Source organism: Myxine glutinosa, chromosome 2 (assembly GCF_964187855.1).
Source record: "Myxine glutinosa chromosome 2, kmMyxGlut1.1, whole genome shotgun sequence".
NCBI classification, from domain to species: Eukaryota; Metazoa; Chordata; class Myxini; order Myxiniformes; family Myxinidae; genus Myxine; species Myxine glutinosa.
In genome coordinates this window covers 39,211,337-39,226,940 of record NC_136262.1, presented here as the reverse complement: position 1 = coordinate 39,226,940, position 15,604 = coordinate 39,211,337, and the positions used below count along the sequence as shown (strand labels likewise).

At 42.4% G+C, this 15,604-nt stretch overlaps 1 protein-coding gene and 1 long non-coding RNA gene across 3 annotated transcripts in view; one reads left to right on the top strand and one right to left on the bottom strand.

Moving 5' to 3' along the window:
- Positions 1–15,604, top strand: part of LOC137422393 (adhesion G protein-coupled receptor B3) — a 209,035-nt gene that overhangs the window by 139,280 nt on the left and 54,151 nt on the right. The window contains exons 12-14 of the mRNA XM_078773200.1: positions 11,987–12,056; positions 12,178–12,280; positions 12,581–12,621. Of these exons, the coding sequence (XP_078629326.1) occupies positions 11,987–12,056; positions 12,178–12,280; positions 12,581–12,621 (214 nt within the window). The remainder of the gene's footprint in view (positions 1–11,986; positions 12,057–12,177; positions 12,281–12,580; positions 12,622–15,604) is intronic.
- On the bottom strand, positions 897–2,109 carry LOC144891021 (uncharacterized). 2 transcript variants are annotated; one of them, XR_013622656.1, is made up of 4 exons: positions 2,021–2,109; positions 1,778–1,930; positions 1,328–1,451; positions 897–1,107 (listed from the first exon to the last, which is right to left on the bottom strand). It is a non-coding gene; the product is annotated as an uncharacterized LOC144891021 (long non-coding RNA). The 2 variants fall into 2 exon arrangements; XR_013622655.1 differs by having other exon boundaries at positions 1,778–2,098.

The window sequence follows — 15,604 nt, the reverse complement described above, 5'->3', positions numbered from 1 at the left end:
CTTTAATGTTAGCCTTTAAGCTAATATTTGATCGGGATAAAAGGAAACCAAAGAAGTTATGGACTGATGAGGGAACAGAGTTCTATAACAAAATATTCATGAAATTTCTTAAGGGGAAGGGTATTAAATTATACAGCACCTTTAATGAAGGAAAGGCAGTTGTTATTGAGCGTTTTAATCGTACTTTAAAAGAGAAATTATATAAAAAATTCACACAACTCGGTTCTCAAAAATGGGTGTATTTAATTCAGGATATTGTAGATAATTACAATAATACAGTTCATTCATCAACACAATCAAAACCATCAGAAACATTTACAAAATTAGAATATGAAAAGGAGATTAATTTGAGAAAGCCCAAGTTTAAAGTTGGTGATATTGTAAGGATATACAAATGGAAAAGCCATTTTGAGAAAGGTTATACACAAAAATGGACTCGTGAATTATTTAAAATCATTGATGTAATGGATACAGTCCCTTGGACCTACAAATTAAATGATATAAATCGAGAAGAAATCTTGGGTTCATTTTACTCGCAAGAATTACAAAAAACAAAGCTAATAATTCATTAAACAACATTTCTATTCACCCCACCCATATTAGCTAATTTAATTCGTGGTAATAATAAAAAAAAATTAAATAAATAAAAAATCATAAGCCACGCCCACACCGACCCCGCCCACACAGACCCCGCCCACACAGACCCCGCCCACACAGACCCCGCCCACACAGACCCCGCCCACACAGACCACACCCATCATCCCCCACCCTCCGTGCACCCCCACCCTTGACCCTTCACCCCCCTCATCCCACCCCCACCTTCCCCACACACACAAGGGGAGGGGAGGGGTGGGATGAGGGGGGTGAAGGGTCTTTGGCAGGGGTGCACCTCCCCGTTCCCTCCTTTATTCTCTTTTTGTAATTAAGAATTAAATAATTGTAAACAAAACAAATATATATAAATATTGAAAACATTAAAATCTTTATATTATTAAAACATTTTTCTTGAGGTATACATTCAACTTCTCCCCAGCATAAGTCATCAATTTCTTCCCAGCACAAGTCAAAGGTTGGTTCAGCAGATGTCTTCAGGTTTTGAATCTCTTTCTATTAAAGACAAGAGGGGAGAGATATTTATTTCATATTTATGTTCCATGTCAAAGCGTCTTGAAAAGCGCTATACAAAATAAATGTATTATTATTATTATTATTAATATAGGGTCGGATGCCCTTCCTGACACCAACCCTGAATCACCTCTTACGATGCGCAGGGATATGGTGTACCTATTATAAACGGTGAACCACACACACGTACACACATGCTTACCTCGAAAAAATCCAGCTTAGCGTCCAGATCGTCGAGATGAAAATTAAGGATATCACAGGATGACAGGAAATAACCATTCCTATGGAGTCCAAAATCGTCCCACTCCAAGCTTTGGTCTTCGAGGCTGCAAACAAAATAAGGAGAAATTACTATGCTGAAGTAAGCTTGACAAAACATCACACACACGCACACACACACACATTCACAGATACATACACACACACATACACACACACACACATGCATAGATACATACACACAAGAACACACACATACACACACACACACATACACACACACACACACACACAATCTCATTTTTTCATTTCTGTTCCTCACAATTCGATCTCTCTATTTTAATCACAGACACACATGCACACACATACACATACACACACACACATGCACACACACATGCACACACCTCTCGTTTTTTATTTTCTATCATACCTTTCACGTGAATTTTCTAAGAACGGTGAAACATTGAATTCATTCTGAGCCCACCATCTCGGAGGTAGGTTATTCAAACCCGTATTCAGTTCGTTGTGGAACTCTTGAGAAACAACTTGAAATTCTGCCAGGATATTTACAATATTTGAATTGCTGCAATGAATAGGAAAAATAAATTATTAGTTGTATAATTAATCACATACAAAGCTCTCATTAACAGTGTTTAATACCAAATGAACTTACCAATGTCCTGGCGAGTATTCTTCATCAGAGGAAAGACTGGAATAAGACAAGCTCATCTTCGTTCACAATGTTTAAATGTCCCATTCGGAGACCTCTCTTTTTATAATGAACAAAATGTATTTCGGGGAACTGAAGTGCTTGTCAGCTTTTGGAAACTGAGGGCGTGTGTTTGTGAAAAACAGGAAACAAGACAAAGAGAATTCCTTGGAAGTTATCCAAGTGAAACAACGTCATTTCTCAACAGTGAGCTATTAATTAGAAAAGGTTCGAGTGGTATATAAATGGAAAACAAAATGAATGTAAAAAATATCAAATAAGTATAATTGAAAAGGCAACTGGTAAAAAAGTTCACAAAACAAATAAGAGAATTAATTTAAATACCGGTGAGTTGGATGAGACGGTGAGGAGAGTTGTAGGAGAATTAAATTATTTCCCACGCATAAACAAATATTTGTAGGGTCGTTGTTTGAGTGGGTTATATTCACCAGATGATATTAAGAGTAAAAGGTTAAAAGGTCCATAAGGTCAGAAGGATCACAGGTGTTTAAGTGGTCTAATGAATAAGGATAGCATGTCAAAAGGTTAGAAGGTTCGTAAAGAAAAGGGTGAGAGAAATATAGGTGTTTAGGGTCAATGAGGGAGGGAAAGAATTAATATGGAAGTGAATGGGTCAAAGATTAATCTGCCAGATGATATGTAGAAGAAGGATGATAGGTCTATAAGAGAAAACAAATATTTGTAGTGTTTGAGTGGTCTAATGAACAACATTAAGGATAGGTACTACAGACAAAAGGTTCATAAAGATGAGGGTGGGAGAAATAGAGGTGTTTATGATTTTTGAAAAAGACAAGGGGGTAAATGACATTAGATAGGGATTTCCCATGTTAAACGGAGGTGTCCCAGAAGCAACATTATTACACTACTAGGATCTTCAAACCTTCGTTGGTTAAGAGAGGCCATTACTAATGAGCAGGAAGGTGTGGCCAAAAGCGAAACCCACGTGACCAATGAGGAGGCGGGAACACGTCCCCGGCACGTGAACAACCTCAGCCAATAGGAGGCTGTGGAACATTTTCGAGGCGTGGGCGGGTCTGATAAAACCCCTGTCCAGCGCATTATCATTCTCTTGCTTTTTGGACTTCGCGAGGACACCACCTGAGCTCTTGCCCTTTTCGCCACGCCCATGACGAGACCTCGCTTGCTTTTTCGTTCCTCCCACGACAACGTGTTTGGCCTTTGTGTTCTTGGTCGACACCCATGGCTTGTGCGCCGATCTCTTGCGCCATCCGGCTGACCTGCGAGCGTTGGCTTTCTACACGACTCACCTGTGCTGAAGTTCATTTACATGTATCTGCGCTGAGGTTCATCTACCTGTGCTGAAGCTTGTCCATGCCAACTTCGAGGCGGCGGTTCATCCTTCGGACCTTACCTCATCCAGGCTGCATGTCCGGATCGGGTATTGAACTGCGGGCCGCGCACACCAGACCACGTGGTCACCAGCGAGGCAATTCCAGCATGTACATCGGTACGCCAATAACCAGTGTGTTTAATTCCCTGTGTGAGTGTGAGTGTGAAGGCGCCAAGTTGGGGTTATTATTAGGTAAGACTTGATAAGCTGTATCTTTTGTCTATTCTCTGTGCCTTCAAAATAAAAGGCTGTACATTTGGTTACTTTCCAACCTGTTCGGATACGTCTTTTCGCCATTTGGCTAGCATAATCCGAGACCGGATTTGGCTAGATTCAGGTCCATAAATCTCGTGAGGTAACGCGGCTTTCCACACCATGCAAATCCGCTCGGCACGCAATTGAATAAGGTGTGTGAAAGCGAGGGTTCGATCCCCAGTTTCTCCGGTCACATGTCTTGAAGGTATTTGGGAATATTGACCAGTAAACTCTTCGACGCGTGACTGGGAAATTGGCGATCAGAATTGCTTAGCAATCCGTCAACCACGAACTTAGTCGTGGACGGCGGCCTCAGTGGACCCGGAGTTTGAGGGGGAGCAGGGCATAAACCCCCCTTAGTACATCGACGAACCCAGGATCCGCAAATATATATATATATATATATATATATATATATATATACATATATATATATATATATACATATATATATATATATATATATATATATGTATATATATATATACACACACACACACACACACATACATATATACATTAGCAAAGGTACCCGTCAATGACGGGGGTTCAAAGATGTCTCACCTGAAATTAGTTTTAAAAAATTGGAGTGTGTCTTGGTAGAAACAGGAATTCAGTGTATATATTCAGTGAGCAGATGTCACAATGGGCAGAGCTGGTAACCTCGACAGCCTCGTTCCATTCTACCAGGGAAGATTTCCAATCCATGCTCATTTTACCTCCGAAGTACTTCTCGGTAGTAAGGGTGATATTATGAAAGCTCAGCTGGGAAACGGGTTTAGGCATGTTTTGGGCCTATCGTCTGACGGAAGATCTTCAAAGTTCTTTCCATACCAACCGTCCACCTCCAGACACCTTTCCCTCTGCACATTGTTTCTTCAGCTCCCGAACTTCTCCCTCTCTCTATACTCCCCAAACCTTTGCTTTCAGAAATTTCCCCACATCATTTGAATTTTTCACAAGGGAGCAGCAAGGGAGTGTTTTTTTTTTAACGAGTTCTATTCTCTGTATCATAATTTCCCAATTTAATTATTTCAATTATTTTATCGTGAATAGCTCTCAAATTTCGAATTACCTTATTCAAAGCATCTAGGCCCGTTGATTTTTCAATGGATGACTGCTAGTTAGATTATATATATATATATATATATATATATATATATATATATATATATATATATATATATATATATATATATTCCCTTTCAACTTACAAGGAATTTCAATACAGAAGGAGGCCATTAGGGAAATCAAAACCTGTGCTAGTATTGACAACTTATGGTTGTTTGTCCATGCTTTATGCTTTTAAACGCTGAGCATCAAGCAAGGAAGCAGCATGTCCCATTTTGAAAGTCTTTGGTATGACTCGGCCGGGGTTCGAACGAACCACCGATCTCCTAGCGCTCCAACCATTATGCCACCGAGTCCAGACCATGTTACAGTAAACAGGTTTACACCAAACATGTTATTTCTCCCAATACTTGATCCGTTTGATTTTACTAAATAATTGATTACCTATCTCATTTCTTCGATTGCATCTCCAATACTCTCGCTCCCTCCATCCCTTTTACCATTATGATCTGTTCGGCAAATTATCATTTTCAAATTTGTAGAAAGAACATTTCATAGTGAGGTTAAAGCTCACCTTTTGGTTTAATTTACACCATAAAATAATATTCTCTCTATTTCTAAAGGTATTTCATCTTCCATCAGTACGATCAGAGACATCCAGTATTACAGGTGATACGCTCTAATGCATTGCTTAATGGTTGAACAGACAGTCATTTTGAGATAATTACAGCAAAATTGTTCCACTGCTTTCTGTTTATGCACCACTGATTACCACACTATGGAGTGAATATGTTGAGATTTCCCATAGGGATTGAAAAATAATACGGAATTGTAACAAATATGAGTTTAAACAGAAGAAAGGCAAAATAATGCATTAACGTGTTACTTATTTTGCCCTTTGACATCACAACTTCTTCGGAACACTCTTTCGTGAAATATAAGACTTCCTATCAGATCAACGTTTGTTCCGTCAGCGACTGATTCACAAGGGTAGTTCCAGGCAGTGGACTTTATATGCTGGAAAATCAGAGTGCAGGAAACCTTGTCTTGATGCCATGTCTGGAGAAATCTTCGGGATGGGTACCCAAATATTTCAGGACACCACCAATGTTTTCCTTGTTTGATGTTCAGATATGACAACCACAAAGTGATGAGTCTTCACTGTACGGGTGAAAATATGGAACTTCCACTCGATGAATGTAGCCATATTTATCGTGCAGAAAAGTCACACTTTGAGAAGGCATCACCTGACTTTCATCTGTGTCTTGCTCATCACACTTGATTGTGTGCCAAGTCACTGTCGTATCAACTCATCAATGGTTTTCCAAGGTTGAAGCAATTATGGTTCCTAGATGCTTGAAGAGGCAAAGAAGAAAAAAATGTCGATCTTCGCTCTCTTTTATCAGATGTCCTCTCACGTCACTAGGGCTTCCTCCTCCAACCAGCGCGTCGCTTCTAGCCTTCCCTATGGTGCGATCTTCCCATCAAAACCCTTTTGACCAATCACGCATGAAGTAGGCATGGCCTCAGCCTGCCTTGCACGATGTTTGCCTGCTATGGCGGCTGGTGATGTGGCTGACTGCGGCCCCATCGGCGGTGCCCCGAACTGGCTTCCTGCCTGTTCTTCCTTTAAGTCTTATGGCAGCGGGGGAATTAATTAATGTGGTACGCTATTGGGCTGAGCTAATGTGTGTGATGTGCTGCCATATGCGACAAAGGAATGATCGCCAGGTCTGACACACAGGGGAATTAGTTTAGTCCCGAGTCTACCTATCACCGGATCATCCTCGTATGGTCACAGGTACACACTTGATCCGACAAACCGGGCTAACAGAACTTATTACATCTAGATTGTTCTAACTCGACAGACGAAGCACCTACCTATGCAGATCTACCTAAATCTATATATATATATATATATATATATATATATATATATATATATATATATATATATATATATATATAAATATATCCTACCCACCGACATAACTATATATATATATATATATATATATATATATGTATGTATGTATGTATGTATGTATGTGTATATGTATATATAATATATATATGTGTATATCGGGCAGAGGATAATTGGTTTCGGGTCGTTTATTGTCACATGTCTTTTCCACATATGTCGCGGGATTGTTAGTCGAACAGGCAACCATGATTGGCCATGACTAGAGTCCCTGTATAGAGTTACGACAACCCGGAATTAGAAGCCATTTTGTTTCCATTGTTTGCGCCACGCACTAGTGCACTGCCTGGCTAGTGTGTATACATTGTGTGTAACCTAGTACAAAATTTGAGTGCCGACATTGTGTAATTTGTGATGTGCATCGTGTCCCTCGCTTTTGATATGATTTTCTCTTTGTGCAAGATAAGAATCGGATTTTGTTTATTGCAATAATCTTTGTTCAGAAATGTAGTTTTATGTGGGGAGGAGAGGGAGGAGAGGGAGGAGAGGGAGAAAAGGAATAAAAGGGAAAGAAGGGACAGGAAGTGCCTATCATTTTCTGGATTACATTGCTCTCTTGCATCTTACTTCTTTGACTAGCATGCATGCACACAAAGCCGACAATGTGAACATTTTCAAATCTCTGTTAAAGACTCATTTACTTGAAAATGCCTACATTTGTTTATATCTTAGGTTTTCTTCTTGTATAATTTGTATTTGTATATTCATCTCGTTGGCTTTCTTCTCTTTTCTAAGCGCTTAGAGGCTCCTGCAATTTACGCTATATGAATTCCTATTATTATAACAAGATTGCCTTAAAACCATCTTGACAAATGACAGAAATGTTGATTTTAAATATGAAAATTAAAAAATAATTTAACTTTTCATGTAGGCGCACCGGGAGAAATACATATGCACAATTAAATTGTAATTATATAAGAGGCCCAGAAATTGTAATCCAGACTTGCAATGGAAGAGTATGCATGTAAAACATACCCGATTTTCATAGCAATGTACAATTAGTTGTATGGTGTACATCTAAACTATTCCAAATTACATACATGTACATAATAATAACAATATTAAAAAAACCACCTTTAGAGGCCATTTTTCCCCGCAAAGCGGGGGTTGGCCTTTTTCGGGCACCATGGTTGTTGTTGTTTTTGTTGGTCCCCTTTTTGAAGCAATGTTTTACGGCCGGATGCCCTTCCTGCCACCAACCCTGTTTGTCGCCTTTACGACAAACAGGGAATTACCAGTGAACTGGTACTCAATTAGCCGACCTCGGAAGGTCATGACAGGCTGAGTCAACCCCCCTGGTGTTAATTCAGCGATCGACCGGGATTCGAACCCAGGATCCTCGGATCCCAAGCTGGCACCCTAGCCGCTAGGCCGCTAGAATAATAATAACAATAATAACAGTATTTATATAGCGCCTTAGCATGAAATGAACAAAGCGCTTCACAACATATCTTGAAGACTACAACTTACATTACACAATCTTAGAAGAATACGACTTAAAGCTACTTTTCAAAAAATACAATTAAGTTACTTTGGAAATAAATGTGTTTTGAGTTTTGATTTGAAAGTTTTTATGTTGTGTGAGGTCAGAATAGTTATAGGTACTGAGTTGCAAAAGGCTTTGTCCCCGTATGGCAGATGAGTTCTATTACAGACAAGGAGAGTCTTATCAGCGTGTGATCTTAAGTATTTGGCGTCATTAGAATGAGTGTGAGTATTAAAGACAATCCTCACATTATTAAGTATTATTAAAGACAACAAACAAAGCCAGACAATAAAATAGAGCGTTCCTCGTATGTATTCAATGCAAGGCCAGAAACACGCGAAGATCGGACAGGAAACAACATGGCGTCCACAGACCACGTGACCAATTTTTTTCGGACTCTTCATGTCGCAACTCTCTCTATACAGGGACTCTAGCCATGACCTATTCATGGTAATATATATTTTCGGCATATCTCAAGGGATTGTGAGTTTGACAGGCGACCATGATGGGCCATGACCTACACATGTCACATATCTTTTCCGCATATCTCACGGGATTGTGAGTTGGACAGAGCGACCATGATGGGCCATGACCTACTCATGGTCACATCTTTTCCGCATATGTCATGGGATTGTGAGTTGGACAGAGCGACCATGATGGGCCATGACCTACACATGGTCACCTATCTTTTCCGCATATCTCGTGGGATTGTGAGTTGGACAGAGCGACCATGTTGGGCCATGACCTACACATGGTCACATATCTTTTCCGCATATCTCGCGGGATTGTGAGTTGGACAGAGCGACCGTAACAGATGGGGAGGGCGTTTCAAGGTCTGTCTCTGTCTCTGCCTCTGTCTTTGTCTCTGTCTCTCTCTCTCTCTCTCTCTCTCTCTCTCTCTCTCTCTCTCTCTCTCTCTCTCTCTCTCTCTCTCTCTCTCTCTCTCTCTCTCGCTTCATACCTTTAGGGTAGGGGAGCAGGGTAATTGAAGTCATATTTTACACATGGAATTTCCACGTGTCTCTGCTAGTTAATTATTATCATTGTAATTAAGGAAACATTTATTTTGTGCGTTAGTCCATTGCCAAAGTAAAAGAGCACCTCGTTTGTTTTGATGAAGGAAAAATGCTGAAAACATCAGCCCTCATTTGTTCTGATGAAGTGTGAATGCTTGAAACATAAGACCTCTATTGATCTGATGAAGTGTGAATGTTCGAAACATAAGACCTCTATTGCTCTGATGAGGAGTGAATGCTCGAAACATAAGACCTCTATTGGTCTGATGAAGAGTGAATGCTCGAAACATAAGACCTCTATTGATATGATGAAGGGCGAATGCTCAAAACTTCAACCTTCTTTTGCTGTTTTTGAAATTTTCATGCTTTAAACATCTGACATTTTTGCTCCAACGAAGGGCTAACGGTGGAAATGTCAGTTGGACAGAAACAACTTGCCTTTGCCTCTTGGAAGGCTAATACAACTGAAGGCAATCTCAGTTCCTTCCACCAAGCTTGGAGCATATGTGTGTCTAGTGTCTACCCTCATGAGAGCCAGGAAGCACTATATCTACACACTCAAGAATGAACTCTCAAACCTGTCTCCTTCCTCCAAATCCTGGTGGTGTCTGGTCAAATCTGTTTCTGGTGTTTGATCCCCCTCAATCCCCTCCCTTACCTCAAATGGCTACACAGTTGACACCACACATGACAAAGCCGAATGCCTCAACTCTGTGTTTGCCTCAAAATCTTGTGTCCCAAACCCATCTCTCTCTGTACACACCTTATCCAGTCAAACCCAACTGCTCCTGGACTCTGTGTCCTTCTCTCCTGATGAGGTGGAGAAGTTTTTTGTCAAACCTCGACCCAGATTCTGCAACTGGACCAGACGGCATCAGCCCAACGGGTCCTAAAATCCTGCTCTGCCGCTCTATCTCACCATCTCTATGTTCTCTTCACCCTCTCTTTTGCTCAAGGTCATCTGCCATCATCTTGGAAATCAGCAAACATTACCACTTTACACAAAAAAGGTGCAAAAAAATATCCTAGCAACTACAGACCAATCAGCCTGCTCCCAATTATCAGCAAAGTCATGGAATCCATAATTGCTTCGGATATCAAATCCTTCCTCTTCTCCAATGGCTTGATCTCTGATCATCAATTTGGATTCAGACGAGGTCATTCTACTCTGGACATGTTGCTTCTGCTGTCTCAACAATGGATGGAGGTCCTCGATGCCAAACAGGAAATCAGAGCTGTCTCCCTTGACATATCACGAGCCTTCGATACGGTCTGGCACCCTGCTCTGCTCACCAAACACTACTCTTATGCTATTCCTGGAAATGTCCACGCAGGGCTTGCAGACTTCCTCTCTGGTCGTAGTCAATGTGTGGTCCTGAATGCATTTCTCTCATCTCCCCTACCTGTTCAGGCTGGAGTTCCCCAAGGCAGTGTTCTGGGCCCTGTGCTTCTCTGGTCTTCATCAATGATCTCTCCGACTCTCTGGAAAATCCTCTCTATCTCTTTGCTGATGACTCCACTCTCTGCTGCTCCATTCCTCATCCCTCAGATCGGCAGTCTGCAGCCTCCTCACTCTCTGCAGACCTGGCCAAAATCACAGACTGGTCAAACAAGTGGAACATCTCTTTCAATCCTGACAAATCTCACACTCTTTCTATGTCTCTCCGAAAGGACTGACTGGACAATCCTCCCATCTACTTTCTCAACAATCCTCTCCAAGAAGTTCTGTAACTCAAGCTTTAGGGTCTCACTATCTGCCATGATCTTTCCTGGGAAAACCACATTTCCAAGCTGGCCTCCAAAGCCAGTCGCCGACTGGGCATCCTCTGTCGTGCGAAGTCCATCCTTGGCACACCTGAGCTCCTCACCACATACAAGGCTTTCATCCGCAGCTCAATGGAATACTGTTCTCCCCTCTTGGTCGGTACTCCTGCCTCACACCTTGCTCGGTTTCACGCTGTTGAAACCAAAGCTTTCAGAATCATTGGAACCTCCCGCGATTAAGCTAACTCTGAGGGCCTTTCACTCACTCACCGCAGGCAGGTTGGTGATCTTTCTGTCTTCTAACAACTCCTCTCTGTCCTTGCTCCCCCAGCTCTCTCTGTGCTCTGTCCCCCAAATATTCCTTCAGGTCACACAAGATCCGCCAGCAACCCTCTTATGGTTGAACTGCCAAAATCAAGACTCTCTGCTCACCTTCACTCTTTCATTCCCCTTTCTCCCACCTCTGGAACAAACTCCCTCACTCTCTTCAATCCCACTCCTCCCTCTAGGTTTATAAAACAGCTGTTCACCACCATCTCCTCTTATAAGCACCCTCATCCAAAAGGTTGATCTTTTCTACCCCTGATAATTCACCCTCGACTTTTTTGAAATACCAACTTCTTTCCTGGAAGTCCTTGCAGTGTCCATGTGTTTTATACTTCCCCCCCCCCCCCCAACCACCCCTTCCCACGCATCCTCCCCCCAAGCCCTCTCCCTCCCATAGATCTCCCTTTGTACCTGCTCTCAAATATTGTGTTTGTGTGCTTCCCCCTCTCTCTCCATCTTGTCTATCGCTCCCCTTATTAAATGTTTTATGTCTGTTTGATTTTTTTTGTGTGATAAATGTTAGCTCTTTCACGAGCCTCGATCTTGTACACAAAAAAAACAAAAAAAAGACAGTCTTATTGACTTTGAATTGATAAAATCATTGTTTAACTTGTCTGCAAATGTTTCCAAATACAAGTCTTTCCTTGGTGTGCCACAGGACAACCTCTTGTTCACATGCTCGGGATTGTTATGTACAAGAACCTTGATTTTTTTCTTGCAAAACCAAGGTATGGACTTCTTATAATAGCAGCTACTTCCCTCCAAAATGATCCTTTGGATGTCAATGCTTTGCCTAATCGATCTGCGTGGCAAGTCTCATTGTTTTGTCCTGTTTTTTTTGTCTCACAGGAATGAAACAATAATTAACTCTCGGATAATAACGGTGTCAATAAGACCAGAGCCGAAGATGAAGGATTCACTCCTGGAGATTGACTTCGCACATACATCCAATGTATGTCTTTCACTGTTTTTATTAAGGTGATGAGGAAGAAAGCAAGCTAATAATCTGCTTATAAATTACCATTTAGTTATTTTAAATGATTCTGAATGACAATTAAATTATTTTTGGGATTCACTATGGATATCAAATTACGATTATGCTTGCGATATCATTGTGATTGTGTTGATTACTACAATATGTAATGAGTTCTATATTTATAGTCGTCCAACAGTCTGTTGTTGTTGCTGTAGTTGTTGTAATTACAGTGATAATAATGTGCAGGAAAGTTAAGCGGATTTCCATATTTTTCAGGGTACCAACTCATTTTGTGTGGCCTGGGATACATTGAGCAGGTGAGTGTCAAGCAAAATGTGCAACCCACAACAATCGCTCACGACTCATGGTAGGCCTTCATAGAAACACAGGGGGAGGGGAGGAGCAAGGGGAGGAGGAGGAGGAGGAGGAGTATGCTGAAGAGCACTTACCTGCACGGTTCCCACCGGCAGTCTCCAAACCCCGCAGAAAATAACTCGCACGAAACAGATTTAAAATGTACAAAAAGAAACAGGTTTTATTAAAAGAAATGCCGGTAACAAAGAAACGAACGATCAAATAATTTCCGAAATCGGGACTTCCCCACAATCAGACTTGAAACACGGACACAGGGAAAGGTAACTGAAAATAATGTGTGTGTGGGTGCACTTAACTCTGATCACTGGTGTGGTCTCATCAGGGGTCGTCAAGGTCGCCCGGCGCGTTGGCGGAAACGCTCGGTCCTTGGCAGGAACCGCTCGCTGCCACGCTGCTGGGCCTCCGCACGCCCTCGCTCACTAGGCTGCCCCCGCTGGCGCGCAACAGGCCTTCCACACGAATCGAATGGGCAGTGCAGCTCACTCCTCCAGCTGGGCCTGTCCCCGTTGTCCCCGGTGGGAAGCTGCAGCCCTCGGTCCACAGCCCTGCCATTTTCCTCTGTACCTCCACCAGTGGTGTCTCCTAACATGGCCGGTCCGATCGCTTCCTTGAGCCCGTGGTCCAAACACGATCGTTCGCTTTATTGTCCAGAACGAGAGAAACAAATGCCGATTTCCATTAAAAAAAAAATATATATATATATATACATTTTTTTTGCACTTTATAGTATATATACAACGACCACTGAATGTTTGGGGATTTTCCATGCCCCATTAATGTATGTTTATTTTGTCTTTAAGAGCACACTACCTCAAATTCCTAACAACTGTCAAGTCGATGTGGTAATAAAGTATTGAATCTTGAATTTTGAATCTTACCGCGATCCAGACCAGACGCAGAGAGCAAAAAGAAGCAAAGAGGGTGAAGAGAGAGCGAAGCGAAGAGAGGAGACATGTCCGCTAGCGCATTGTTTTTTCACCCAGGCTCTGACGTCATTTGTCCTTCCTTATCTAACCAGTCCGTGCCAACTCGCCCGCTCCAGAACGTTCTCGTTGACGTCAACCTTCCACCAATCCCTGAGCGCCTCGCACTCCCTCTAACCAGTCACTGCTCTTGGGGGCATGACCCCACGGACCTGCCTGCTCTGTGCGCCTCCCAAGTTGGAGTTGTCAGCGGTAGGGCTCAATGCACTGGCTCCAGGTAGGTTTTATTATTAATTAGTGCCATTAAATGCGCGATTCTAGCTCTACGTGTCCATTGGTGCGGTGCCAAAAGAGACAAAGGGATAGATTACAGAGGTAACGATGTACAAGGGATATTTTACCCATAATCCCTGAGCTAATTACACAAGAGCCACCCTTCGTATGGCCACACGTAACACTTCATCCGAACACACGACCTACCGGATCCCTACTTATTACATGTTAGTTCTTCTTCTTCTTCACGACAATCGGAGCATGCTAATTTATGCAAATCTACCTGAACGAAAGTAATCACTGCCTACCCCCTTCCAAACGTAACATATATATATAAATATATATCATACACTACATGGCCAAAAGTATGTGGACACCTCTTCTAATTAGTGGATTTGGCTGTTTCAGCCACACCCATCAGCCACACAGACAGGTATATAAAATCAAGCACGCAGCCATGCAATCTCCATAGACAAACATTGGCAGTAGAATGGGCCGTACTGAAGAGCTCAGTAACTTTCAACATGGCACCGTCATCGGATGCCACCTTTCCAACAAGTCAGTTTGTTCAATTTCTGCCCTGTTAGAGCTGCCCCAGTCAACTGTAAGTGCTGTTATTGTGAAGTGGAAATGTCTAGGAGCAACAACAGCTCAGCTCCTCTGTGTGTATATATATATATATATATATATATATATATATATATATATATATATATATATATATATATATATATATATATATATATAATATATATATATATATTATATATATATATGTATATATACTGTATACCTGTGATCATACCAGGATGATCCGGTGATAAGTAGTTGTAGGGAATATGCTAACTCCATTGTTTGTGAAACATGTGATCTACCCTTTGTCCCGTCTGGCAACGCACTCTTATAGACACTTAGATAGGCTCTTAGTGCACACACATTAATTAAATCCCCCCCCTTACAATGACTGACGATAAAACAAACCGGAAAGACAAACATTGTGCAAGGCAAGCAATAGCCACGCCCAGGAGGACGTGTGATTGGTCGGGGAAGGGACAAAAAGCTTCCCCGTGATTGGGGGTAAGGAAGGTAAAGGAGCGACATACTGATTGGCCACCAGTCGATGAGATCACGGCTAATCAGTGTGGAAGGCGCAAAACCACTACCTCGAAGCAGGCCGGTGATTGAAGGACAAGCGCCGGTGACGTCGTGAGGCACGAAAGACCACCAAGAAACGACGCACTGGTTGGGGGAGATAGAGAGTAACGTCAGAAGACGATCGAAAAAGCCACTTGCAAGCTGACATTTGGCCTTTCTCGTTCCTGGTTCCTTCCTGCCCGGACCTCTTCCCTTTGCCTCTTGCCTTCCCTTGTCTGTCCCTTCATGTTGGCTGCCTTCCCGCTTGGACCTCCATTCTGTCCTTACCTTCATTCCCGGTTGGAGTTCGCTTCGAAAGAAGGTGGAAAGACATTGGAACTGCGAGCTCACGTGCGAACGGCGAGCGCGCGAGCAGCAGCAGCCGGGAGGCCACTGCACGCTCGATCGCTTGGCGCGAGAGACCTCGTGAACGGGGGGGGGGGGGGGGGGGTGGTGGAACGCCAGCAGACCGGACCGAGCGGTTCGCGCTGACGAGAGCCGCGTCAGACGGTGCCTGTTCGACCCGACGCTACACTGCCAGACACAGATAAGACGCACCACAGAACACAACATGACGAACCGTTAATTTTATTAC